General features: G+C 39.7%; 2 protein-coding genes and 1 non-coding gene across 4 annotated transcripts in view; 1 reads left to right on the forward strand and 2 right to left on the reverse strand.

The window, feature by feature from the left end:
* The window catches only part of DIS3L (DIS3 like exosome 3'-5' exoribonuclease), a 33,744-nt gene extending 24,880 nt beyond the window's left edge, over positions 1–8,864 (forward strand). The window contains exons 7-14 of the mRNA XM_040492183.1: positions 1,348–1,626; positions 2,188–2,280; positions 4,656–5,189; positions 6,686–6,840; positions 6,940–7,118; positions 7,496–7,638; positions 8,010–8,184; positions 8,273–8,864. Of these exons, the coding sequence (XP_040348117.1) occupies positions 1,348–1,626; positions 2,188–2,280; positions 4,656–5,189; positions 6,686–6,840; positions 6,940–7,118; positions 7,496–7,638; positions 8,010–8,184; positions 8,273–8,581 (1,867 nt within the window). The 3' untranslated portion in view covers positions 8,582–8,864. The remainder of the gene's footprint in view (positions 1–1,347; positions 1,627–2,187; positions 2,281–4,655; positions 5,190–6,685; positions 6,841–6,939; positions 7,119–7,495; positions 7,639–8,009; positions 8,185–8,272) is intronic.
* Positions 8,865–9,930: 1,066 nt separating this feature from the next.
* Positions 9,931–27,049, reverse strand: part of TIPIN (TIMELESS interacting protein) — a 19,312-nt gene continuing 2,193 nt past the window's right edge. Inside the window, exons 2-9 of one of the 2 annotated variants that reach the window (XM_040493037.1) lie at positions 26,897–26,960; positions 25,604–25,741; positions 25,401–25,479; positions 24,908–24,983; positions 19,669–19,791; positions 19,371–19,434; positions 12,369–12,575; positions 9,931–10,520 (exon numbers count right to left, since the gene is read on the reverse strand). In XM_040493037.1, the coding sequence (XP_040348971.1) occupies positions 10,330–10,520; positions 12,369–12,575; positions 19,371–19,434; positions 19,669–19,791; positions 24,908–24,983; positions 25,401–25,479; positions 25,604–25,733 (870 nt within the window). In that variant the 5' untranslated portion in view covers positions 25,734–25,741; positions 26,897–26,960 and the 3' untranslated portion in view covers positions 9,931–10,329. The remainder of the gene's footprint in view (positions 10,521–12,368; positions 12,576–19,370; positions 19,435–19,668; positions 19,792–24,907; positions 24,984–25,400; positions 25,480–25,603; positions 25,742–26,896; positions 26,961–27,049) is intronic. The other variant, XM_040493036.1, reaches the window with a different exon arrangement.
* On the reverse strand, positions 18,358–18,491 carry LOC121042146 (small Cajal body-specific RNA 14). Its single transcript, XR_005796005.1, has one exon.

Consider the following 27,049-nt stretch of genomic DNA (forward strand, 5'->3'; position numbering starts at 1 on the left):
GGGCAGAGAGAGAGGGAGACACAGAATCGGAAACAGGCTCCAGGCTCTGAGCCATCAGCCCAGAGCCCGACGCGGGGCTCGAACTCCCGGACCGCGAGATCATGACCTGGCTGAAGTCGGACGCTTAACCGACTGCGCCACCCAGGCGCCCCAGAAAACACAAATTCAATACACATTAAACATTAGCTATTTCCATTGCTTTATGATCTCATAAAATCCTCATAAATCTTGTTTATTATTTTTGCATAACTATATTCATAGTGCGTCCATGCTATTTTCTGTTCTATGTCTTTCACTTAAAATTATTTCTGTGTATTGCCATAGCTACTTTTTAGTAAAGGTTATGGCACTTGATTGTGTATTGATGTACTCTGGTTTGTTTAAGTCTCCCTCAATTCTGGGCCTTGGGCTATTTAATTTTTCAGTAGTATAAAAAAAACTCTACTTCAAACAATTTTACAAACATTGCTCTTTTTTTTTCTTTTTCATCGTTTTTCTTGAGATGTAATCCTTAAAGTAAGATTATCAAGTCAAAGGGCATTAAAAATTTAAGTGGCTTTTCTTATGTATCAGTAGATCGTTCTCGAGAAAAATTGGACCAGTTTGCATTGCCATCAAGAGTGGATGGGTGTTCTTATTTTCATTACAGTTTTTGACAGAACAGTAGCTATAATAGTAAAATATCTTGGAATATTTTACATTATTAAATTTTTATGTTTAACATTAGTTTCTTGAAATTATTTGTTGACTTGCTTTGACAGCTCTTAGTGAAAATGTTAGAATAAAATAAAGCATGGGTTAGACTTCATGGGACTAGAATTTTCTCTTCTCATTTAGCCTACTTAACTGCAAATTGATGGCCTAAACAAGTAATAATGGAGAGACAATGCCCTAGATTGGTCCTGCTTAAATTATCTTTAAGGAATAGGCTTTTAGTATTTGGGACACGTTGATTCTTTTTTTTCAGGGCTTGAATTGAATTAAAAGCTCAACTGCATTTAAACAAATGAATCATCTGAAAATGGGTAGAGGTTGTGCTCTTGATAAGCCTCTGTTTATCCTCGATCTGACCTCCATAACTAAAGAAGCTGCCGGAAACAGGCACATTTCCTGACAGACTGTAAGGGTCCGCAGGGGCAGGAGACTGTGTCTTTCTTCTTGGCTCCTGCCCTTTCCAGAGCCTCGCACAGTTCCTGACACACATGAGGCACCTGATAAATAATTCTTGATCCAAAGAAGCAAATGCAGGTTAATTGCAAAAGGTAATGGGGAATGAATGGGACTTCTAGGAGGTGGCAGTGAGACTCTTCGAGAGCCCAGAATCTCCTAGGAAACTCGGGGTGTGTGAACTGCCGAATATCTGACTCTTGTTGGACAGATGTGTGAGATGCCAGTAAACACACCAGGAAATCCCTGGAAGGTGAGTCCTGAAGAGGAACGAGAACGTCAAGACTTGAGGAAAACCCATCTTGTATTCAGCATCGACCCGAAAGGCTGTGAAGATGTGGATGACACACTCTCCGTCAGAACCTTAGATAATGGCCACTTGGAACTTGGGGTCCACATTGCAGATGTGACACACTTTGTGGCACCAAATTCGTATATTGACATCGAAGCCAGAACAAGGTAATGCTGTTTGAAATGAACACTATGATTATGTGTGTGTGGCTGTAACATATTCGTACCTCTCCACTCCTAGATTTTCAAAATGAACATTTCACAATTCTGTGCAATTCTGCAGATCCCTCCTAGGGGGAGAAAAATTGAGGTCCACTCCCCTTTCCCTTTAGAGAAATAGTACCTTGATCCATTTACCTTTCCTTTTTTTCAACAGAACCTTTCACACACTTTCCTCCTAAATTGCAATGAACTAAATGTGTCAGGTAGGAATACCCTTTTATACGAATACTGGATCATTACACTCCAATTCTTCCTAGATAAGTAAGATTCATGCCACTTTTTCCTTTTCATATCAGCGGAAGAACATTCAGCCCGAGGCAGTACCCCTTAGAAAAGTGGGGGCATGGGAATAGCTTTATTACCCAGTCGGCTGCACTTTATGAAAAAGCAACAGCCTTGGGGGATTTGCACTGAGGATTTGGCCATTTCCCTCCCCGCGGCCCCTGCAGTCGGCACTTCTGCCTCTCGCTGCTGAAGGTCACGCACCCGCACGTGTGTCGTTCACAGGGCCACCACTTATTATTTAGCAGACCGGCGCTATGACATGCTGCCCTCCACGCTCAGCGCCGATTTGTGCTCTCTTCTGGGAGGCGTTGATAGGTGAGTTTGTTCATAGTTTGTTGTGGTTTTTTTGTTTTTTTAATCTCCAGAGTTTGTCCTGGCTCTTCTGTGATGCCCGGTGCTCTTGCTTCTGGCCTTTCGCTTCTTTCTAATGTGCTCTACCCCCTGCTCCCCACCCCTGTTGTCCCCCTGTACCCTCCCGCACCCGCTTAGTTTTAGGCAGATTTATTCTCTAGCCTTCCCTTCCCTTCCTCTCATCTTTTCCGTTTATCTTGCTGTGAGGCAGCTTCTACCTCTGTTGTTGGCTTTTAAAACTCAGCTAAAGTCTGGGAAGAAACGCATACGACTGGGGCACCTGGGTGGCTCAGTCGGTTAAGAGTCCAACTTCGGCTCAGGTCATGATCTCGCAGTTTGTGAGTTTGAGCCCGCTGTCGGGCTCTGTGCTGACAGCTCAGAGCCTGGAGCCTCCTTCGGAATCTGTGACTCCCTCTCTCTCTGTCCCCTCCCCGCTCATGCCCTGTCTCTCAAAAAATAAATGTTAAAAAAGAGAAACGCATATGACTTTGCACATACATATTCCCTGGTTGAGGCTATTTTGCATGACGATCATGAACTGTAGGGAGTTGTTTATCTGTTATAATGTTTATAGTTAATATAATGTCTTTGAATATGTAATAAAACCAAAATCCGTAGGTTCCAAAAGATATTTAATGAAAGGCTCCCTTCTACCATTTTCCCCCAGCTACCAATTTCTTCTGTGGTTTTCTAGATATAATGCACATACATGCAAATGTGGACGTGTGGTCTCTCTTCTGTGCACAAAGGGTGACATTGTGTGTATGTGTGATTTATATACACTGTTCAGCACCTTGCTTTTTTTTCTCTTAAAAATGTATCTTGGAGATCATTCCATATTAATAACAGTTGCTTATCTATGGACATTTGGATTGTTTTCAGTCTTGCTATTACAAACTGTACTGAATTACATGAAACATAAGTCATTTCACATTTTTAAAATTACAGTATCTGGAAGATAAATTTCTACAAGTGGAATTTCTGTGTCAAAGGGTATATGCATGTGTGTTTATAGAGATGTAATCAAATTGCCCTCCTTAAAGGTTAAACCAATTATATTCCCACCATGACCGTGTGAGAATGCTTGTTTCCCTAAAGCCTTGCCAACACAGTATGTTGTATTTTTTTTTATCTTTGCCGATCTTAATAGATGAAAATGGTATCTTAGGGGCGCATGGTGGCTCAGTTGATTAAGCATCTGACTTCAGGTCATGACCTCATGGTTTGTGAGTTTGAGCCCCGCATTGGACTCTCTGGGCCCACTTTGGATCCTCTGTCCCTTTCTCTCTGCCCCTCCACTGCTGGTTCTTTCTCTCAAAATAGGTAAATAAACTTTTAAGGAAAAGAAAGAAAATGATAGGTGGTTTTAACTTGCATTTTTCCTATTATGAGTACAGTTAAACATATTTGTGTATGTTTAACAGTCATTTACGTATTTTTTTCTGTGAACTATTTAATGTTCCTTTCCCATTTTTTTTGAGTTCTTTATCTATTAGTAATTGATTTATAAGAATTCTTCACAGGGGCCCCCGGGTGGCTCAGTCGGTTAAGTGTCCGACTTCAGCTCCGGTCATGATCTCACAGTTCGTGAGTTCAAGCCCCACGTCAGGCTCTATGCTGACAGCTCAGAACCTGCTTCAGATTCTGTGTCTCCCTCTTTCTCTACCCCTCCCCCCCCACACTCTGTCTCAAAAATAAACATCAAAAAAAAATTAAAAAGAATTCTTTAAATATTAGGAAATTTAGCCTTTTGTTTTTTGTATGTTGCATGATTTTTTTTTTTAAGTTTATTTTGAGAGAGACAGCGTGAGTGGGGGAGGGGCAAAGAGAGAAAGACCAAGAATCCCAAGCAGGCTCCACACTGTCAGCACAGAGCCCCAAGTGGGGCTTGAACTCAAGAAACCATGAGGTTATGACCTAAGTGGAAACCAAGGGTCGGACACTTAACTGATTGAGCCACCCAGGTGCCCCTATTGCATAGGTTTTTAAGTAGAGTGATTTGGTGGCAAAGCGGTTCTTTACTAAACCTGTCAAGATACATTTAAAGTCTAGTTCTACTTACCCCAAAAATGGAAGAATTGAGGGTACCTGGGTGGCTCCGTCGGTTAACCCTCTGACTTCCACTCAGATCATGATCTCACAGTTCATGGGTTCGAGCCCCGCGTCTGGCTCTGTGCTGACAGGTCGGAGCCTGGAGCCTGCTTTGGATTATGTGTCTCCCTCTCTCTGCCCCTCCCCCGCTCACGCTCTGTCTCTCAAAAGATAAACGTTAAACACATTTTTTTTATTAAAAAAAATGGAAGAATTGAATAATGATGTCAGCATTACTGGTTTTGTAGGTATGCTGTAAGTGTCATATGGGAATTGGATAAAACCTCCTATGAAATTAAGAAAGTGTGGTATGGCAGAACCATTATTCGATCAGCATACAAACTGTTCTATGAAGCAGCCCAGGAGCTGCTGGACGGAAACTTCAACATTGTCGATGATATTCCAGAATTCAGAGACCTGGATGAGAAGACCAGACAAGCCAGGCTAGAGGAGCTAGCGTGGGCCATTGGAAAGTTGACTGACATTGCACGCCATGTCCGAGCTAAACGAGACGGTTGTGGCGCCCTGGAACTGGAAGGGGTAGAGGTTCGTGTTCAGCTGGATGAGAAAAAGAACATTCATGACCTCATCCCCAAGCAGCCCCTGGAGGTCCATGAGACGGTGGCTGAATGCATGATCCTGGCCAACCACTGGGTAGCCAAGAAGATCTGGGAGAGCTTCCCGCATCAGGCCTTGTTACGCCAACACCCTCCTCCACACCAGGAGTTTTTTTCTGAACTGCGAGAATGTGCTAAAGCAAAAGGCTTCTTCATAGATACACGGTAATTCCTCTTTTGAGGGGGCAGAGGGAAGGGAGTACCGTGCACCGATTTTACTGTAGTTCTTAAAATGCGACAGCCAGATCTTTGCCCCAAAATAGAAAACTTGTTAGCTTTTTTTCATTTACTATACAATGTAGGTATAGAGATTAAAATTAAAACAAGTTTATTTAGGCATAATGTTGATCCACTACAATTCATAATGCAGAAGTAAGGAGCCTGGTTTAATTTCATCTGCCCCTTAGGCAAATCCTAAGAAGTAATCCCATGTATTTCAGTACTTTAAAAATGCACCAGATCTTTGAGGCCATGTCCTAAAACACCACACCAATGGTAAATTTATATCATCACTTCATAGAATGAGACATTTTTACTGCCCCCCTCCAGGATAAAAGATTTTCCCTTTTGAAAATGATGTATCGGGGCGCCTGCCGGGCCCAATCGGTAGAGCATGCAACTCTCGATCTCAAGGTCACGAGTTTAAGCCCGATGCTGGGTTTACTTCAAAACAAAAATAGCTAACGGCTACATTAAAAAAAAAAAAAAAGATGTAAGATGTATAGAGGATTTTTTTTCAATATTTTGTTTCAAGTAATAGATTAGTGCTAATTAAAATAGCATTTATCAAAATGATTTTTTTTTTTTTTTTGCACCTATGTCTGTGATAGTATCTTTTGTTGGTTTGTTTGGTGGATGGGTGAGCTGTGTTTGGGGGCCAGGCATACTTGGTGTAAGTGCTTTCCGACATCTTGTGTCATTTGTAGTTTACCGATAGGGAATTACAGCTGCTGAGGGTAAGTGACTTACCTGTAGATCACCACTTAAGGAAGAATCTGGCTTTGAATCCACATCTGTCATACTTGAAGGCTCTCACTAGCCTGTACCCTCTTGATGCTCCTGTTTATCATTTTCCGCCTTTCTTCCCTCCGTTTCTTGGTGGGCTACCCTACAGAAGTGAATTATGTGCTACATTGTGAATTGCATTTTTAAATATAATTCTTTATTTCCTGGGTTTTAAAAATTATTTGGGTAAATAGAGTACTTCCTGTCTCTTTTTCTCTTTCTAAAAAAAGGAAAATAATTTAGGTTTCTTTTACTTGTACACCTCAGGTTTAGTTTAGTTTTGTTTTCTAACTCACTCTGGCTCCATAATTCTTGATTTTCAAAAAGTCCACCCTTTGATCTGTAAGGGATGTTTAAGGTTAAGAGTGTTAGGAATTCATTTCAAGAAGTATTTGATCACCTCCAATGTGCTGGGCATTAACTTAACCACATAGGTATCAGTATATTACTCTTAAAAAGTGTATTTAAATTGATATACTTGCTGTGTTTAAACCTTAAAAGCAAACTAGATTTCTGTAATTGAAAAGAGCTGCTTCTAAAACGTATCCAAAATAAACTTAGTTTCTTCTGAGTGACAAGTGAAAGATGTCCCACACAGTATTGACTTGTAAATTATCGCTTGAGACTAAATAAAAGTTTTTCCGTTTTTTTGTCAGGTCCAATAAAACACTGGCTGATTCTCTGGATAACGCGAATGACCCCAATGATCCCATTGTAAACAGGTTGCTACGATCGATGGCCACGCAGGCGATGTCTAATGCACTGTATTTCTCCACTGGGTCGTGTGCAGAGGAAGAGTTCCATCATTATGGTGAATGATAGCATTTTCTTTTGTGTGGCCATAACCTTGAGCGAGACATTTAAAAGTATGTCTTTTTGTTGATTTCCATCTTTTGGTTTCCTTTTGAAGGCCTTGCATTGGATAAATATACTCACTTTACTTCTCCAATAAGAAGATACTCAGATATCGTAGTACACCGATTGTTAATGGCGGCCATCGCAAAAGATAAGAAAATGGAAATTAAGGACAATTTGTTCAGCAACAAAGATCTTGAGGAATTATGCAGACATATCAACAACAGAAACCGAGTAAGAGAGGATTTTAAGTTCTCTTACCCATCATCTCTTTCACTAGGGGAATATCAGCTTCATTTTGTAGTGGAATGAAGTACCATATATTCTAGCAAGTTAAATGCTAGCATTATTCTAACCAATGAAATAACATGAAAAATCGTAAAGTTTCTTACATAGCTCTCAATATATTTATAAACGAACGCTCTGAAGTAACAATGTGTGTTTAGGAGATTTAAGGATAGGTTAGATATTTTCCCCAAATATCTGAAAAATATTTGTATTAATAATTTTCTAGAATATAGCCTTTTTAGAGACATCTTTGCTGTGGGAGTATAAATTCCATGTTTCACCTGGGAATGTCAACATGCTTTGGGTTATGCTTCTTCTTCCAGGCAGCACAGCATTCTCAGAAACAGTCCACTGAGCTCTTCCAGTGCATGTATTTTAAAGACAAAGACCCAGAAAATGAGCGTTGCATATCTGATGGGGTCATATATTCAATTAGAACAAATGGTGTGCTTCTATTTATACCAAGGTATGTTACATCTAACACAATAGTTAAGAAATCATGTAGAATGCAAACAGTTCTTTAGTTATGATTAAAATAGCTATATGAACTATTTATAGGTACATGATATAATAGATGTACATGATGTAATAGAATAATGCACTACATAAGTATAAAGATTAGAATCTAGTACATCTGTTATCAGTGTGCAGATAGGATTTTATTTTCTTATTGAGCAAAATACTTCTCCACCTGCTCAGTGAAATATTTGGAGGTAAATGAGAGGAAAAGTTGTTTTTAATCTAGAAGAGAAACTAACATTCTAGATTAAGTATATAAGATTTGTATACTAAGAATACATTATCTCTGGGTTTTTACTCTGGCCATGATTCATTCAGGTTTGGGATTAAAGGTGCTGCTTACCTAAAAAATAAAGATGGTTTGGTGATCTCCTGCGGCCCAGATGGCCGTTCTGAATGGAAACCAGGATCCCTGCAGCGATTTCAAAACAAAATCACCTCTACCACAACAGGAGGGGAATCTGTTACGTTCCATTTGTTTGACCACGTAACAGTAAGTCCGTATCTACATTAAGCCTTGCTTTGAATGTAAAGTATAAAGAATGTGATCTGGTAATAAGCATCTTTCTCCTCTGTGATAGGTGAGAATATCTGTACAGGCCTCCCGCTGCCATTCTGATACAATCAGGCTCGAAATAATAAGCAACAAACCGTACATGTCACCAGATACAGAACTATTTCATCAGAGCTCCCTCTTGCTAAAGAGTGATTTAGTGAAAGAAGTAACCAGATCTGTGGAGGAAGCTCAGCTTGCCCAAGAAGTCAAAGTAAACGTCATCCAGGAAGATTATCAAAAATACTGCCAAACAAAGGGAAGAAGCCTGTACATGCTTCTAGAAGAGATAAGGGACCTAGCTCTTCTGGATGTTTCGAACAGTTATGGAATGTGAGATATTCTTCTTACTTCATTAAAAGAGCTGTTTTGTGAATGTTTTACCTTCTTTTTAACATTAACATCCAATGTTCTTTGTCACCTAATGTACTAGTTGACTGGAAATGGGTAGATCACAAATGCACAAAACGTTTTCTCATCATTATTAATTACAGCTTCGTTAAAGTGCAATTAGGTCACTGTGGAAACGGATTTTTCAGAAATGAACACATCGTGAATGGTGGCTCTGTAAGTCCGATTGCCAGTCTCTTTTTAATAAACCCAGCATTGATTTTTGATTAGCTTGTCTCAAATCCATTCTTTCAAAATAAGTTAATTTTCCTAGTAACTGCCACACTGGGCCATTTGGGTCATAGACCCCTCTGACATCTGTCAGGTTAACTTTCCGGTTGCCTTCAGATAAGACCTAGTTTAAATTAATGTTACAAAAAAAAACATTTAAAAATATAAATACATAAGGGTGCGTGGGTGGCTCAGTCGGTTAAGCGTCTGACTTCAGTTTGGGTCATGATCTCAGTTCAGGAGCCGCGTACCGGGCTCTGTGCTGACAGCTCAGAGCCTGGAGCCTGCTTTGAATTCTATGTCTCCCTTTCTCTTTGCCCCTTCCCCACTTGAACTCTCTCTCTCCCTCAAAAAATAAACATTAAAAAAAAATTTTTTTAGGGGTACCTGGGTGGCTCAGTTAAGTGGCCGACTCTTGGTTTCAGCTCAGGTCATGATCTCAGTTTGTGATACGGAGGAGCCCTGCATGGGGCTCTGCCCTTACAGCATGGGGCCTGCTTGGGATTCTCTCCTACACCTCTCTGTGCCCCTCCCCAGCTCATGCTCTCTCAAAATAAATAAACTTAAAAAAAATAATCATAAACTTGGTTATCAACATGGTACCTTATCTGTAACTTACCCCTCTATCAAGCTGATAAACTCAGGCAGGAAAAACTCCAATTGGGTCTACCTACCATCTGGTCCTAACACTTGTAGCCTCATATTTGCCATGCCTCAGTCTTCCTTATTTTCTAGATTTTCATTTCTGTATCATTATTGGACATGTTTTTCTCAATCCTTGAACTCTCATCCACCAACTCAAAGGTGTCCTGTGAGTCCTCCCTAGGTGCTATGTGTTCCCCATGATACTTTGCAAGTTTCTCTCCCACCAGTTGTTAAGGTACCAAGGGGCACTGGAACTTCCCTAGCACCCACACAGGCCAGACAATATGTCAGCCTTTCATGTGATGCTTTAAGTATTAAAGTGACTCCTCAAAATATGCATAAGCACATATAAAACTTTAAACATTTTACCAGAAGTGTACATTGCAGAACTAAACAGCAATGAGAAACTTTCATAAAGCCTTTAGAGGCAATTTGTAAGATTTCTATTTCTTTTTAAAAAAGACATTAATATTCATTATATATTTACATCTTAAAAACACCCAATTGTGTGAAAAGGAAACATTCAATGGCACACTAGCAGCAGAAGGTGCTTATTAACTCCTAATCGTTTTCATGTCATATCTATATAAACACTAAAGGGAATAAATCAACTCAAATAAGAAACGAGTATAATTATAATACCAGATTTTAAACAGGAATCTGTGAAAGTCTTACTACATGAGGATTTTCACACCAAGTAGACAAAATACTAGTAATCTAAAACTTAGAGGATAGCAAGTTAACAGCTTTTCTCTTAGTTGAGGGCTGTCCAACCTCAGTGACATTCCCAGATAAAGCATAAAGTTACCACTATACATTTTAAAAGGATTGGTCCAGTTGTGTTTTCTCTATTTTTAATTCCTCCTCTTCATTTACAGCATTGGCAGCAGTATCACTGTGTGGACTGTCGAGAATGTCTTTGTCAAATCTGCTTGATGACTCCTCCTCTTGATCTTCCCCTGTATTAACCTCTTCAATGGTCTCTGCCCCGGGTATGCTCGCTAATGAGTCTGAAAGAGAAATTACTCCTTCTAAGCACCTGATCCAATCTTACCTGATAAATACAAATCTCTCCACAAACTTACATCAGTGGAAATGAAATCTATGATCATTTTCCTAAAAACAGCCATTTTTATACATGTACAAAGTCCACTCAAAAATGCAAGTCTTGAACTCAAACCTTGAATCACAGCCAAATGCAACTATTTTCATTCAAAAATCATAACTACTAGACAATCGTTTTTAAAAATCAAATGCTCCTTGCAACTCTTGATCTTGGGGTTGAGTTCAAGCCTCAGGCTGGGTGTAGACATTAAAAATAAAATCTATTAAAAATAAATAAAAATAAAAACCAAATGCTCTAAACAGCTAAATGTCAAAGTGACCTCTAGCAAAGAAAATTTAGGATCCTTGTATCTATTTGGCCAAATTTTAAAGTCATATATTATAAATAGAAGATAAACCTTAAAATGCTTATTGCCAGGTATCTTTGATATGACAGCAAGGAACTGCCATCAGTGATAGTTGTATTTTCATGTAATTTTTCACCTGGTAGGAATAAAATATCCATTTGTAAAGCTGAAGATTAAATTCATTTTAATTGGAAAGAATGCTAATGTAGTGACACAAATTTTCACTTGAGAGTTTTATTATCTTAGGTGAAACTTGTTTTATAACATGATGCCTTCAATACTTAACTGTAATTCTTATTTTCCCATTTCAAAAGGAAAACTACATTGGAAACTGAGAAAGATATATGTGATCCTCCTTCGTGCATTCAAAACCAATTTTCATTATTTTTAAATATAGTTTTGACAAACTTGGTTGTCTAAGTTTCCAAACCCACAGTATATTTCAAAAACAGCAAATTTTGGGGCGCTTGGGTGGCTCAGTCAATAAGCGTCCAACTCTTGGTTTTGGCTCAGGTCATGATCTCACATTCCGTGAGTTCAAGCCCCGCATCGGGGTCCACGCTGACAGTGCGGAGCCTGCTTGGGATTCTTTCTCTCCCTCTCTGCCCCTCCCCCACTCACTCTGTCTCTCTCAAAATAAACTTTTTTTTTTTAAACACTTATTTATTATTGAGAGGCAGAGAGAGACAGAGCAAGAGTATGGGATGGGCAGAGAGAGGGGGAGACACAGAATCCGAAGCAGGCTCCAGGCTCTGAGCTGTCTGCACAGAGCCGGACGCGGGGCTTGAACCCACAAACCGCAAGATCATGACCTGAGCCAAAGTCAGACGCTTAACCAATTGAGCCACCCAGGCACCCTGCAAAATGAATAAACTTCAAAAAATAAATTAAATAAAAATAAAAAATAAAAACAGCAAAATTTAAGACAGTTTTAAAAAAGGGAATGCATCTGATAAGCAAACCGACAGCTAAGTGACAAAATGCAATAAAAAGCAATTAAGGACCTATTTAGGTCATAGCAAATGGCTCTGAATCCTCAAAGGGTACAGAAGGCATTTTGTATGTTTAGGAAGGTACCATAATAATTAATGTTCGTAATTATGACCCTACAGATAAAATATGTGTCACATGCCTTAAGGAGTCAGGGAAGAATATATTTTTGAAAGATTCAGAATCAAGTTTAAGTGATTAAAATAATTGTTCAAGAGGTACTCAGCTATCCAGAAAACCATCCTGGACTCCGTTTATTCTTTGAAGATTCCAAATAGCTCTCACATACATACACACACGCATTGCCTCTCTCTCAGATATACATAAACTTAATATACTGTATCAGATTTTTCTATTCCTAGAGGTATTTTATTTTGGAGGTAGTAGAGAAGTTAAAATTTCTAACATGTCCCTGATATATTAATGGTAGCACATAAAACCCAGCATAAAATTTACCATTTCCGAGGGACTGACTATTACTCAGTAGCTTTGCCTGCCTTCTTTCCAAGGCCAGCTGTTTATTTCTCTCAATTCTCTGCTGTTCTTCTTCTGTGAGGCTTCTACTGGACTCAGAAGCAAACTTCTCACTTTCCAATGAGCTTGTCAAAAAGGGATCTGATTCGGTAGCAGCTACATCATGTACATTATTTTCTCTTACTTCATCTAGAGTAGAAATCACAGTTAGTACATCCATAGTTAGAAAAAGAGCTTATGCAGCTATTAGTTGAAAACCAGTTTAAAGTAACAAGATGCCAGATCTGAAGAAACAAATTTTTTTCTTCAAATTGTTCTGAGGTGTGAGAATGTTACAAATACAGATTACCCTTGAACAACATAGTAGTTAGGGGCGCCAATAGACAGCACAGTCAAAAATCCACATATAACTTTTGCCTCCCCCAAAACTTATCTGCTAATAGCCTACTGTTGAATACCAATAACATAAACAATTAACACATCTTGTCTATGTTATATGTATTACTCAATTTTTAAAGTAAGCTAGAGAAAAGACAATGTTATTAAAGGAAAGCATAAACAAGAGAAAATACATGTACAGTACTGAACCACAAAAATTCTGTTAAGAGGAGGGAGCACCTGGGTGGCTCAGTCGTTACAGGTCTGACTCTTGGTTTCGGCTCAGGTCCTGATCTCACGATTCATGGGTTTGAGCCCCGCACTGGACTCTGCACTGACAGTGAGGAGCCTGCTTGGGATTTTCTCTCTCACTGCCCCTCCCTTGTTCGTGCTCACTCTCCCTCTCTCAACATAAATAAATAAACTTAAAAAAAGAAAAAAAGAAATATAAATCTTTACAACAAAAGAATAATAAATTTTAAAAAAAGAGACCTTTTAAATCAAATGGTAATACTAGTTTAAAAATATGCAAGAAGACAAAGCAAAAGTTCTTAGTTATGATGAGAAAATATTTTCTGCTTGGGCTAATAAAAGAACTTAAAAGAATCCAAAGGATATTCTTGTTTTACATCCGACAAAAACAATTTAATAGCTTACTATAATGCCTGTATGATACACAGTAGTAATTTTATGTTGGCTAATTTTTTTTTTTAATTTTTTTTTTTCCAACGTTTATTCATTTTTGGGACAGAGAGAGACAGAGCATGAACGGGCGAGGGGCAGAGAGAGAGGGAGACACAGAATCGGAAACAGGCTCCAGGCTCTGAGCCATCAGCCCAGAGCCCGACGCGGGTCTCGAACTCACCGCGAGATCGTGACCTGGCTGAAGTTGGACGCTTAACCGACTGCGCCACCCAGGCGCCCCTGTTGGCTAATTTTTAAAAAATATTTATTTTGAGAGTGAGAGAGAGCATGTGTGTGAGGGAGGGGCAGATAGAGGGAGAGACAGAATCCCAAGTAGGCTCCTCACTGTCCATGCAGAGCCCAACCTGGGACTGGAGCCCACAAACCATGAAATCATGATCTGAATAGAAGTCAAGAGCTGGGCACTTAACCAACTGAGCCACCCAGGTGCCCCTAAGCTAATTTTTAATAGGGTAAATAAAACTCAGACACAAAGTGAAAAGGGAGGGGTGCCTGGCTGGCTTAGTAAGTGGAGTGTGTAACTCTTGATCTCAGGGTTGTGAATTTGAGACCCACACTGGGTGTAGAGATTACTTAAAAATAAAATCTTTCAGGGGCACCTGGGTGGCTCACTCAGTTGGGCATCTGACTCCAGCTCAGGTCATGATCTCACAGCTCATGGGTTCAAACCCCATGTCGGGCTCTGTGCTGACAGCTCAGAGCCTGGAGCCTGCTTCGGATTCTGTGTCTCCCCCGCTCTCTCTGCCTCTCCCCTGCTTGCGCTCTGTCCCTCTCTCCCCCTAAAATAAATAAATATTTAAAAAAAATTTTTTTAATAAAATAAAATCTTCCAAGGGCGCCTAGGTGACTCAGTTAGTTAAGTGTCTGACTCTTGATTTCAGCTCAGGTCATGATCTCATGGTTGTGGGACTGAGCCCCACACTGGGCTCAGCATGGAATGTGGAATCTGCTTGGGATTCTCTCTTTCTCCCTCTCTCTCTCTGCCCCTCCCCTACTTGTACTTGTTTGCTTTCTCTCTCTCAAAATAAATAAACTTTGAAAAAAAAATAAAATCTTAAAAAAAAAATGAGAAGGAATAGAAATTTAGAGATCTATGAACATATTTCCACGTGAATTTAAAAAATAACTCAGATGGGGCGCCTGGGTGGCGCAGTCGGTTAGGCGTCCGACTTCAGCCAGGTCACGATCTCGCGCTCCGTGAGTTCGAGCCCCGCGTCAGGCTCTGGGCTGATGGCTCAGAGCCTGGAGCCTGTTTCCGATTCTGTGTCTCCCTCTCTCTCTGCCCCTCCCCTGTTCATGCTCTGTCTCTCTCTGTCCCAAAAATAAATAAAACGTTGAAAAAAAAAAAAAAATAACTCAGGGGTACCTGAGTGGCTCAGTCTGTTAAGCATCCGACTAATAATTCAGTGCTGTCTATATTAGTCTCAATAAATTCTTTTTTTTTTTTAAGTTTACCTATTTATTTGGAAAGGGGGAAGGAGGAAGGGAGAGGGGCAGAGAAAGAAAAAGACGGAGGGATACAGAGAGAGAGGGAGAGAGAGAATCCCAAGCAGGCTCCAAGCTGTCAGTGCAAAGTCTGATGTGGGGCTCGAACTCACAAACTATGAGATCATGACCTGAGCTGAAATCAAGAGTCGGACACTTAACCAACTGAGCCACCCAGGTGCCCCTAGTTTTAATAAAGCTTTAAAGCCCTGTACACCAATAATCCTCAAAGTAGGATGCCCCTGAAATGATCCACAGTGGTATGGAAAGTAAATATTGTATCTTCCATTTATATTTCATTTAAGAATTAAGAAAAATTGTCGTACTGAATTAAAGACAGGCAGTGACAAATTATCATTCATCCATATGACAAGCAGTTAGTTCCACCTGTAGAAGGGTAGGAGAGCTGGGCCCTTGCTCATGTTTTGAATTTCAGCATATTGTGACATAAAGCTGATTCTGATTGCCCAGTTAACTGTCTAGTTTTAATACAAAATGCATAAGTGATAGCTTAAAAATATTTCTGCAAAATAATATGTAGAAGAGAAGGTAGACAGAAGATAAGAGAGATACAAGCAAGAACTAAGAAAACAGCAAAGCTGACATTTCACCTTCTCCCTACATCATTTACATCACAGGGTTAAAAAAAAAAAGTCCTCTGATCTGACAAGTAGACAAAAAATTTCTATCAAGAAGACCATTTGAAATATGAATTTACATACATTGTGCCTTGAGGTATTAGCTAATGTAGTAAAAACCATCACAACTAGCAAAACATTTTAGGACAAAGATAAACCTTTACAATTATTCCAGTGGTTTAAAATCATATGATATTTAATTTTACAATCCAAATCCCTTTTGAGGTTTCTTCCTTGACAGTGAAAGACAAAAAGCAATACACTTGACCTTCCAGACATGGAAAAAAAAATGTGGCCAGAAACCAAAATCCATTCCTTTGTCAGGAAATATTGATGGAAGACAGACAGAAAACATTGCTAGAGAAGTTAAGAAACAAATATTAGAACCAACTATGCAATTTTGGGATATCTAATATGCTTCACCATCCATGGCTTACAGGATTCCAAATTAATGATAATGAAATACATATCGAACTACTGTTTTGTGGGTCATGAAAGGAAAGATCTCTTCAACAGTAAATGGCCTCTTTAATACAATGTTATGTGGAAAAACAACGGGAACATAATCACTGATGGAGCTTCAACTGATAAAAATGGGAGTAAAAAAATTAGAACCACACATGAAATTCACTCACTGCAACACTCATAGGCAAGCCACTGTGGCAAAGAAGCTAAAGACAAATATTCAATGTGCTACAGGATGCCATCATTTCGGCACACATCAACTACCAGATAAGCAAATATGCAATAATTATTAAAGGGAAGTAGTGCTATGGGAAAAAAAGGATAGAGGAATCAGGACTGGGGGTGGGAGTACGACTTTAATAATGTGGCTGGAGAGACTTCACTGAGTTGACATCCGAATACAGTCTGAAGGAGGTAAGAGAGCCATGGAGACTGGGGGGCGGGAAAGACAGAGGACGTGTTCAAGGCAGAGTGTAAGAGTGCAAAAGCCTTAAGACAAAAACGTGCCTGGCAGGTTGGAGGAACAGCTAGGAGGCAAGTGTTGTGGAAGCAGTGTGAGTGGGGAACTGTAAATGATACAGTCAGAGAGGCAAAAGAGGCAGGGTAAGGAAGAGATACTGTAGGGCCAAGTAGGACATTATAAGGATTTTGGCTTTTGCTTTGGATGAAATAAGGAGCCACTATAGGGCTTTGAGCAGAGGAGTGATAGGACTATATGTCTGTCAAAAATATAAAAATATAACCCCTGATTAAAAAAAAATTTTTTTTAACTTTTTATTTATTATTGAGAGACAGAGAGAGACAGAGCATGAGCATGGGAGGGGCAGAGAGAGGTGGAGACACAGAATCCGAATCAGGCTCCAGGCTCTGAGCTGTCAGCACAGAGCCCAACACGGGGCTCAAACTCACTAAATGTGAGATCATGACCTGGGCCGAAGTCGGTCACCCAACCGACTAAGCCACACAGGCGCCCCAACCCCTGGTTAATTTTTAAGAAAAATGATTGAAAAAGGTAGATGACAATTTACTTGTAAACTTCGACCAAAAATCCTTGCATTAGTGAATGGGATTGGAAAAGGGATACCAAGAGTCATGAAGTGCGGTGTGTGATACTCTATTTCCGTTTGGATGCATCTTAATAAGGTAAAACCAAGATTGGGTGGGAAAATACTGTATCTACACCCCACCTTCAAATCATCGATCAAGTATCAGCACAAGATTTTTGGAAAAAAAAAAAAATCAGTAGAATATTCAATCATATTGTTCTCACTTTAAAACCTCATAATGATGTTTTGCTGAAAATAAAAATGTGCACTATTTACCATATCCATTTAACATTTATTATAAAAACAAATAAAATGCTCAAAACATGTACTGTTACAGCCCCTTATCCAAAAGATTTGGAATCTATCCTCTTAGGATACAAAGAAAACAGATACAACAAGGCTGTGTGATATAGGCCTCTTCTATGTACCCAGTATTTCAGCCTGCCTGTAATTCCATGACTAGTCCTGTGTTAATTTATGCCTCTGCATGAGTCCCTCTCTCCAAAATCACCTTTGCCTGGACTCTACTCCGTATCATTCAAAGGACTTGTGATACGTCCTCTGTGAATCTTTCCCCTCCCTTAGGTAAAATCAACTATGCTCTCCTTTGCACCCTACCCTGTGCCCTATTCATATTTCTAATTCTAGCACCTATCAGAACAGAGGCAGTGTTATATCTCACTCGTTCACTCGTCTGTCAGCCCATGAGCCAAGGGGTCTGAACTTATTCATCTTTATCCCTGAAACTTTAGCACACACTATGCAACTCAAAAAGTGCTGAACAATCTACCCCAGTGGTATGTGCTGTGGAATATACTGTCGTTACTAATTCCTTTTTATTTACCAAATCCCATGCCACTGACACATACCATATGTTACCAACATATTTACAAAAAAATTTTTTAATAGTTTTTATTTATTTTTGAAGGAGAAAGAGACAGAGCATGAGCGGGGGAGGAGCAGAGAGAGGGAGACATAGAATTTGAAGCAGGCTCCAGGCTCTAAGCTGTCAGCACAGAGCCTGGTGTGGAGCTCGAACTCACCAACTGTGAGATCATGACCTGAGCCGAAATTGGATGCTTAACCGACTGAGCCACCCAGGCGCCCCGTTTTACCAAAATATTTAAATCTTGGATTATTTAAATCACAATCCTTCACATTTTTAAAGGTAGTTTATAAATAACTTTGCGGGATTCTAAATGCAGCCTGTATTTTCTACATCTATTAAAAGTTTAAAAGACAAAAATAAACAAACATGTATGGAGCCATCGCACAGAAAATCTGATAACTATACAGACCCTGTCGGCAGGAACCATGTTTTGATGTGTGTGACTGCCTATGGTTGCATTGGACAACTAACAAATGCAATCGATACCAGGAACAGTCACATAGGTCTTACTAAAATCCTATAGACATCCTCCTTAACTTACAATGGGGTTACATCCTGATGGTCCCACTGTAAGTTGACAATATTTAAAGTCAAAACGGATTTAATATACCTACCCTACCTTAAACATGCTCAGAACATGCACATCAGCTTACAGTTAGGCAAAATCATGTAACACAAAGTCTATTTTATAATAAAGTGCTGAATATATCATGTAATTTATTGAATACTGTACTAAAGTAGAAAACAGAATGCCTGTCAGTGTATCTCGGTTGTTTACCCTCATGATCACGTGACTGACCAGGCAGTGCGGCCACCGTTGCTCAGCATCACGAGAGTGTCCTAGCACACACCACTAGCCCAGGAAAAAAATCAAAATCTGAAATTCTAAGTATGGCTTCTACTGAATGCCTATCACTTCTGTACCATCATACAGCTGAAAAATCATTTCAATCAAACCATTGTTAAGGACCATCTATGTACAGGATCTGTACTCTTAAGAGAAAAGTAAACTATCTCACCATCAAATTATTCTAATTCCCCAAAGCCCCTTCTTAGTTGTGTATATGTATATGAACACTCTATTTTGTCATTTATTCTCATTAACAAGCACCACAAAGGATCAACGGGTCACCACCTGACTTCTCAAAAGCTCAAGTTCTGTGACGAAATATATTTTTACAACATCTCTTAATGGCACTGCAGTCATGTCTTTAAGAAACAAGTATTAAACAACACATACCAAGGCATCTTAATTCATTCCTATTTACTGTAATTATATACACAATATAGACGAAGAACTCAGTGCTTAATTTACCCATACCCCAACTAAATCTATTTCTAAAGCAATATTATTATATTAATAAACCTATATTCTTACCATTATTATTAATAAAGTCTTCATGTAAAATAGGAAGGTCAAGTCGAATTCGTTTTAAACAAGTCTGAAAATAAAAGATATTTTTATACTTTCACCAGTAACATTTGGGGGAAAATGATAATTTATTCAATTCTTAGTTTCAAAAAGGGTGTTCTTCAAATAAGTACTATTAATTTCCTTTCTCTCTACCAAGAGAGATTTGCAAATGAAAATGCAAACAGCTACTTAGCCTCAACTGAATCCATACTTGGCAGGATTTAGCATTGTGAATGATATTCATAATCAACTCAACACCTACCTGAACTTCCTTTTTACTTCCCAGGTATTCAACTCTGTCAATAAAATCCTCAAATTGCAGTTTAGGGAATAGCCTATGTGCCCAATGCTCCATGTGTCTGATTAGCGTTTTCAAGTCTTCAGCCTGGCACATAAAAATAAAAATGATAAATAGAAGATCCATTCTCACAACTGACCTTGTCAGCAGATTTTAGAATTGAATAGTAATGCCAAAGTCACTGGTGTCATTTTATATTTATATGGTTAAGAAACTTTTGAAGAAACTTTAAGAGAAATATTTATTGAGCTTAGAGAACTGCAGTCTGAAAGAGCACTAGATACACGTTTTAAAAAAAAAAAACAGTACGAAAACTTAAAAGTTAAAAGATAATCATGTGTCTTTTCAGAACTGTAAAGTAACATATGAAAATAAGCTTTAATAAAATATGTCAAGGTATCTTTTAGGAATAACTGAACAAAATGACAGGTCCCTAAATCATATATAGAAAACAAAGTACTGAGAATTCAGCACTGTGAAAATATATTCAGAAATCCCAAGGGCAAAGTACAAAGACTAGCAACAACAGTTTAAATGTTCTCAGAGCACACTACCTATATATGAAATTTCAATTTAACATTAAAAATTTTAAATGAAAATGAAAAACAAAGTTTAATAAGCTTAACTAATGAATGACAAAATTCTAAATTCCTGGTTTTACTATAAAATATTTACTTCTTCTCTTAACGTATTTTTTTTTTTTAACATTTATTTATTTTTGAGAGACAGACAGACAGAATCCAAAGCAGGCTCCAGGCTCTGAGCTGTCAGCACACAGCCCAACACGGGGCTGGAACTTACAAAACCATGACCCAAGCTGGAGTCAGATGCTTAACCGACTGAGCCACCCAGGTGCCCCGATAGTATTTTTTTTTTAATTTTTTTTAACATTTATTTATTATTGAGAGACAGAGAGACACAGAGCATGAGCAGGGAAGGGGCCGAGAGATGGAGAGACAAAGAATCTGAAGTAGGCTCCAGGCTCCGCGCTGTCAGCACAGAGCCCGACGCGGGGCTCAAACTCACAAACCCAGATGTCCCATCCAACAGTATTTTAAAATAGAGTAGTCAGGGGTGCCCCAGTGGCTCAGTCGGTTAGGTGTCTGACTTCAGCTCGGGTCATGATCTCACAGTTCCTGGGTTTGAGCCCCGCATCAGGCTCTGTTTTTTTTTTTTAATGTTTATTTATTTTTATTATATTATTCATTATGTCTAATTTATTATCTTTATGTATACATTTATATAATTATACTATATATTATACATTATTATATATAATTGTATTATATATTTACATCATATATTATTTATATATTTATTATTAATATTTATTATAATTTGTTTATAATTATATTAATAATTATTATTATTGTAAATAATTTATTTATATTTATTTTTGAGAGAGAGAGACAGAGTGTGAACAGGGAAAGCAGCAGAGAGAGAGGGAAGACACAGGATCTGAAGCAGGCTCCAGGCTCTGGGCTGTCAGCACAGAGCCCGACGCGGGGCTCGAACTCACAAACCGTGAGATCACGACCCAAGCTGAAGTCGGTCGCTTAACCAACTGAGCCACCCAGGCGCCCCCCACAAAAAATTTTTTTAATAAAAAAAAAAAAAAAAAAAGAGTAGTCAAAAGCACAGGCTCCGGGTCAGACTGCATAGATTCAAATCTCAATTCTACCACCCCTACGTAAAAATCAACTATGCTCTCCTCTGCACCCTACCCTGTGTGTGACTTTAAACAAATCACTTTACCTCTATGCCTTCTTCTTCATGTATAAAATAAGAATAATATTATACACACTTTGTAGGGTTATGAGGAATAAGTGATACAAGTAAAGTGCCTGACATAAAGTATGCACTCAGATACTGGCTATTATTGTTGTTATCTGATCTTGTCTAAGAAGCCAGTGGTCAAGCCTACCAGTCACTAAACATGTAATACTAAGAGCATGTGTTATCCTTCTCATTCTGATAATAAATATAAAAGGTTTCTTTTAATCCAATCACCTAAAATTATTTCCCAATTGTTGGGTGTAGCTGGTCAGTCACCTCACAATGTCATGTTAGACGGAAGGGTCACAAGAAGAGAAACACCCAAATACAGTAGGATGTCCTAAGCCATACACGGAGAAAAAAGCAGTAAGAACTCAACTTTGTGAGAAAATAAGAATTTCCAACAGCAAAGTACAGAAGACTAAATAGCATAAACTCTCAGAGCCTACCCTCACTCAGTGAAAAAACGCAAAATTTTTATCCTTCATATACTCATTTACGCCAAAAAAGTACTTATGGGTTTCTTTTTCATGGTTTTTTTTTTTTTTTTTTAAAGTAAACGTGAGACTTTAACTCCCAATCCCAAGATCGCGTCCCATGCTTCACTGACTGAGCCAGCCAGATGTCCTTCTCTTTTTTTTTTTTTTGAGATGGGTATGGTTTTATTATTATTATTATTATTTTTTTTTTTTTGAGAGTGCACGCACATTCATGAGGGTGAGGGAGGGGCAGAGTGGGAGAGGGAGGGGCAGAGTGGGAGAGGGAGGGGCAGAGTGGGAGAGGGAGGGAGGGAGGGAGGGAGAGGGCGTGAGAGACAGAATCCTAAGCAGGCCCCAAGCCCAGCACAGAGCCCTATGCAGGGCTCAATACCCCAACCATGAGATTATGACCTGAGCCAAAATCAAGAACTGGAAGTTTAACCAACTGAGACACCCAGGCACCCCCATCCTTTTTTTGAGATGGGTATGTTTTAAAATATCCTGATTTAGGGGAGCCTGGGTGGCTCAGTCAGTTAAGCGTGTGACTTGGGCTCACATCACGACCATGCATCTTGTGAGTTAGAGCCCCACACTGGATTCTCTGCTGTCGGTGCAGAGCCAGCTCTGGATCCTGTCTCCCTCTCTCTCTGCCCCTCCCTCACTGGCACTCCCTCTCTCAGAAATAAATATTTAAAAAAGATAAAATATCCTGATTTACATTTAGTTTCGTGCCAAAATAGGACACAGACTTCTACTCTCTCTTCCTATCCACTGAAGCTGAGCAAAGGTACAATTTTTCAGCCTCCCAGGTTTGAAATCTTGGGATTTTTAATTTTTAATTGAATTTATTTTTCATTGTTTATTTATTTTGAGAGAGCAAGAGAGTACAAGAGCAGGAGAGGGGGAGAGAGACTCCCAAGCACATTCCATGCTGTCAGCGCAGAGCCAGAAGTGGGGCTTGATCTCATGAACAGAAAGATCATGACCCAAGCGGAAATCAAGAGTCGGATACTTGACTGATTGAGATACCCAGGTGCCGTGTTTTTAACTGACTTTAATTTTATTTTTCAAAGTAAGCTCTACGCTCAAGGTGGAATTTGAACTCATGACCCCAAGATCAAGAGTCACACTCTCTACAGACTGAACCAGTCAGACACCCTTCTTGGGATTTTTTTTAAGTTTTTTTTTTAAATGTTTATTTACTTTGGCAGGGGGAGGGGAGAGGGGGGCAGAGAGAGGGAGACACAGAATCCGAAGCTGTCAGCACAGAGCCCGACGAGGGCCTCGAACTCATGGACCTCGAGATCATGGCCTGAGCTGAAGTCACTTATTCAACCAACTGAGCCACCCAGGCACCCCGAGACTATTTTTGACTCCCCTTTTTTTTTTTTTATCTCCTTCTATCCAATTGTCTAAGTACCATATGTTGTTTCTCTCTCTACTACTGCCCTATCAGGCTATCTTTACCTTATTCATCATCAACTTGGTAGTGCAACAGCTGCCTCCTTCCAGCCTCTTCCTCTTTCCGATTATCCTGCATACCACACCAAGACGGTGCTCACTGTTGTATTAACGTTACTCTAGCTGGGCTATGAAAGGGGAAGTCTAAGCTCTGCCTTTAACTATTGGCAATGGACACTTAAAACTCTAATAAAACTCCATTTCCTTAATAACTAGATAATAGAACCAATACCTACCCCAACAGGTTGAGAATTAAAGAATATATTTGAAAATACTTCAGAAACTACAAAGCTTTACAAAGATATCTGCAAAAAATCGTATCTATACTGTACATGATTCAGAGAGAAGAGACTTTTGGGGCACCTGGGTGGCTCAGTCAGTTAAGCATCCGACTTTGGTTCAGGTCATGATCTCATGGTTTGTGGATTCAAGCCCCACACTGGGCTCTGTGCTGGCAGTGCAGAGCCTGCTTGGGATTCTCTCAAAATAAATAAATTTAAAAAAAAAAGATGAGACTTTTTTCTAATTTTTTAATATTTTATTTATTTTTGAAAGAGAGAGCGAGCGCGCACGTGCGTAAGAGGGACAGTGGGGGGGGAGGGGGTGCAGACACAGAATCTGAAGCAGGCCCCAGGCTCTGATCGCAGAGCCCAGTGTGGGGCTTGAATCCACAAACCATGAGATCATGACTTGAGCTGAAGTTGGACCCTTAACCAACCAAGCCACCCAGGCGCCCCAGGAGACTTTTTAAACGTACATTTGGACAGTGATCGACAGTTCTTAAATGTCTTCATTTTTCAACAACTTAACTGATGCCTACTATGAATCAGACACATATGACAAGATAAGTATCATATCTTAGGGACACGTAAGTGATTGATACAGGTAAAGTCCTTGCTCTCCTGAAACCTAAAATTTATCTTTAATGTAGACTAAGTAAATTATATTCCTAGAAATTATAAAGTATAAAATCAGAGCTTACAGACTTAGAGATGATTTTCCTAAAGCCATACAAGGGCACAAATTAGACTGTAAGACAGGTTTCTGATTCTTCAAGCAGTGCCCTTTCCACTACATCTCAGTTTCCCAAGAGATACAATGAATGATGGTATCTGTGGCACATTCTAAGACTCCTCAGAACATGGTAATGGGCCCACAGTTTTACCAATATTTGAAAAAACAAAGGTCGGGGCGCCTGGGTGGCGCAGTCGGTTAAGCATCCGACTTCAGCCAGGTCACGATCGCGCGGTCCAGGAGTTCGAGCCCCGCGTCGGGCTCTGGGCTGATGGCTCAGAGCCTGGAGCCTGTTTCCGATTCTGTGTCTCCCTCTCTCTCTGCCCCTCCCCCGTTCATGCTCTGTCTCTCTCTGTCCCAAAAATAAACAAACGTTGAAAAAAAAAAATTAAAAAAAAAAGAAAAAAGAAAAAAAATAAAAGAAAAAAAAAAGAAAAAACAAAGGTCTAAAACAAAAATCAGACATTTCTTACCTCATAGCCTTTACCTTTGAATTTTGCCTTATCAAACACATGCCGTAATGCCGGAAGCCCTCTCTCTGAAATTAATCTGTAGAGAGAAATAGGTTTTGAATTTCCAGTTTGCTAGAGCCATCAAAGAGAAAAAGCAAAACCGTAAGAAGAAAAAATATTATCTGAACTGAAAAAATGTCTTTAGAAATAACTGATCCCCCAATCAGCCCAACTAAAAATTGGTGCTTTTTTTCCAAATGTTTATTTGTTTTTGAGAGAGAGCACAAGCCAGGGAGGGGCAGAGAGGGGGACAGAGGATCAGAAGCAGGCTCTGGGCTGACAGCAGCGAGCCTGATGCAGGGCTTGAACCCATAAACTGTGAGATCACGACCTGAGCTGAAGTCAGACGGTCAACTGACTGAGCCACCCAGGTGCCCCCAAAAAGTTTTTAATATAAGGGGAAAAAAAAAATGTAAAGAACAAGTATAAATGTTTAAGAAAATAGTCAATGTACCTCTGAGCATCCAGCCTGGGTATATTCCGTTTAACTGTTCTCTTTGGAGGTACAGGAACAGGTGCTCCTCTCCCTAACTCTGGTGAAATATATTAAGATTTAATATTACTTAAATAATTCAAGTGTCATTTACAAAATGTCTCATTTCCATGCTGATAGATGGATAACAGAACGTGGGCACTCTTTTGGAACTCCATACAGACCTTCATCAGGTTCAGCTCCCTCACCATCTTCTCTCTGTGGAGACGCTGGAGGTGGGAAAGGAGGAAAAGTTTCATCTTCCACACGCTCATAATCTGGTAGGTCAATCAAGCCATTCTGTGGTTCCAGCATCTTTTCTTCTACAAGAAAAAAGAAACATGTTTATTCATCCAAGTCATCTATTATACAGTTAAGTTCTACCTGCAGCAAAATGCACGTGTTTCAGTCAGTTAAACCACATTTCAAACTCGTATCATGAAAAGAATAGAAAGTGGTTATAGGAAAAATAGAAGTGGGTTAGAAATCAAAACCGGGGCACCTGGGTGGCTCAGTCGGTTAAATGTCTGACTTCCACTCAGGTCGTGATCTCATGCTTCATGAGTTCAAGCCCTGCGTCGGGCTCTGGGCTGAGGGCCCAGAGCCTAGAGCCTGCTTCAGATTCTGTCTCCCTCTCTCTGTGCCCCTCCCCCACTCCATCTCTGTCTCTCAAAAATGAATAAACATTAATAAATAAATAAATAAATAAAAACTAAAGTTTAAAAAAAATTTTTTTAACGTTTATTTTTGAAATTTTTTTTTTCAACGTTTATTTATTTTTGGGACAGGGAAAGACAGAGCATGAACGGGGGAGGGTCAGAGAGAGAGGGAGACAGAGAATCGGAAACAGGCTCCAAGCTCTGAGCCATCAGCCCAGAGCCTGACGCGGGGCTCGAACTCATGGACCGCGAGATCGTGACCTGGCTGAAGTCGGACGCTTAACCGACTGCGCCACCCAGGCGCCCCTTAACTTTTATTTTTGAAAGAGACAGAGTGCAGGCCTGATGCGGGGCTCAAACTCACAAACTGCGAGAGCATGACCTGAGCCAAAGCCGGACGCTTAACCAACTGAGGCACCCAGGAGCCCCAAAACTGAGTTCTAATGTAGACCCTGCCGCTCAATAACTGCGTGGTTTCCAGCAAATCATTTTACCTCAACTGTTGAGTCTCCCTTATCATAAAAAGATGATTTTGACTTTTCAGAGGGTTTCAAACTGTGGTCCAAATGGATATGAAATCGGCAGGGTTCAGGTACCTCGCCCCCACTTCAACCAGAGCAGCTTTTTAAAAAACCTGTTTACATACTGGTCTTCTAGGTAAGGTTTCCTTTGAAAGAAGAGAAATAAACAATCCTCAGGTTGATAACTTGAAAGAATGCTTTTCAGTACCATCTAACTTGACCCCTCAGCAACATCTCACACTTTTGATCAGTTCCTTTTTCTGGAAGTGTTTTCATTGACTTCTGAAACAGTACTCACCTGGTTTTCCTCCCTCTCTGGACAGTCCTCCTGGATCTTCTGTGCAGATTCATCTTCCCCTAACCTGGTCAGTAAGCATTCAAGGCTCCATCCAAGCCTCTTCACTCATTTATGCACACTGCTTTAATAATCATTTGTAGATGGCTAATTTTT

This window comes from Herpailurus yagouaroundi, unplaced genomic scaffold, assembly GCF_014898765.1.
Source record: "Herpailurus yagouaroundi ecotype Mexico unplaced genomic scaffold, PumYag 184, whole genome shotgun sequence".
Lineage (NCBI taxonomy): Eukaryota > Metazoa > Chordata > Mammalia > Carnivora > Felidae > Herpailurus > Herpailurus yagouaroundi.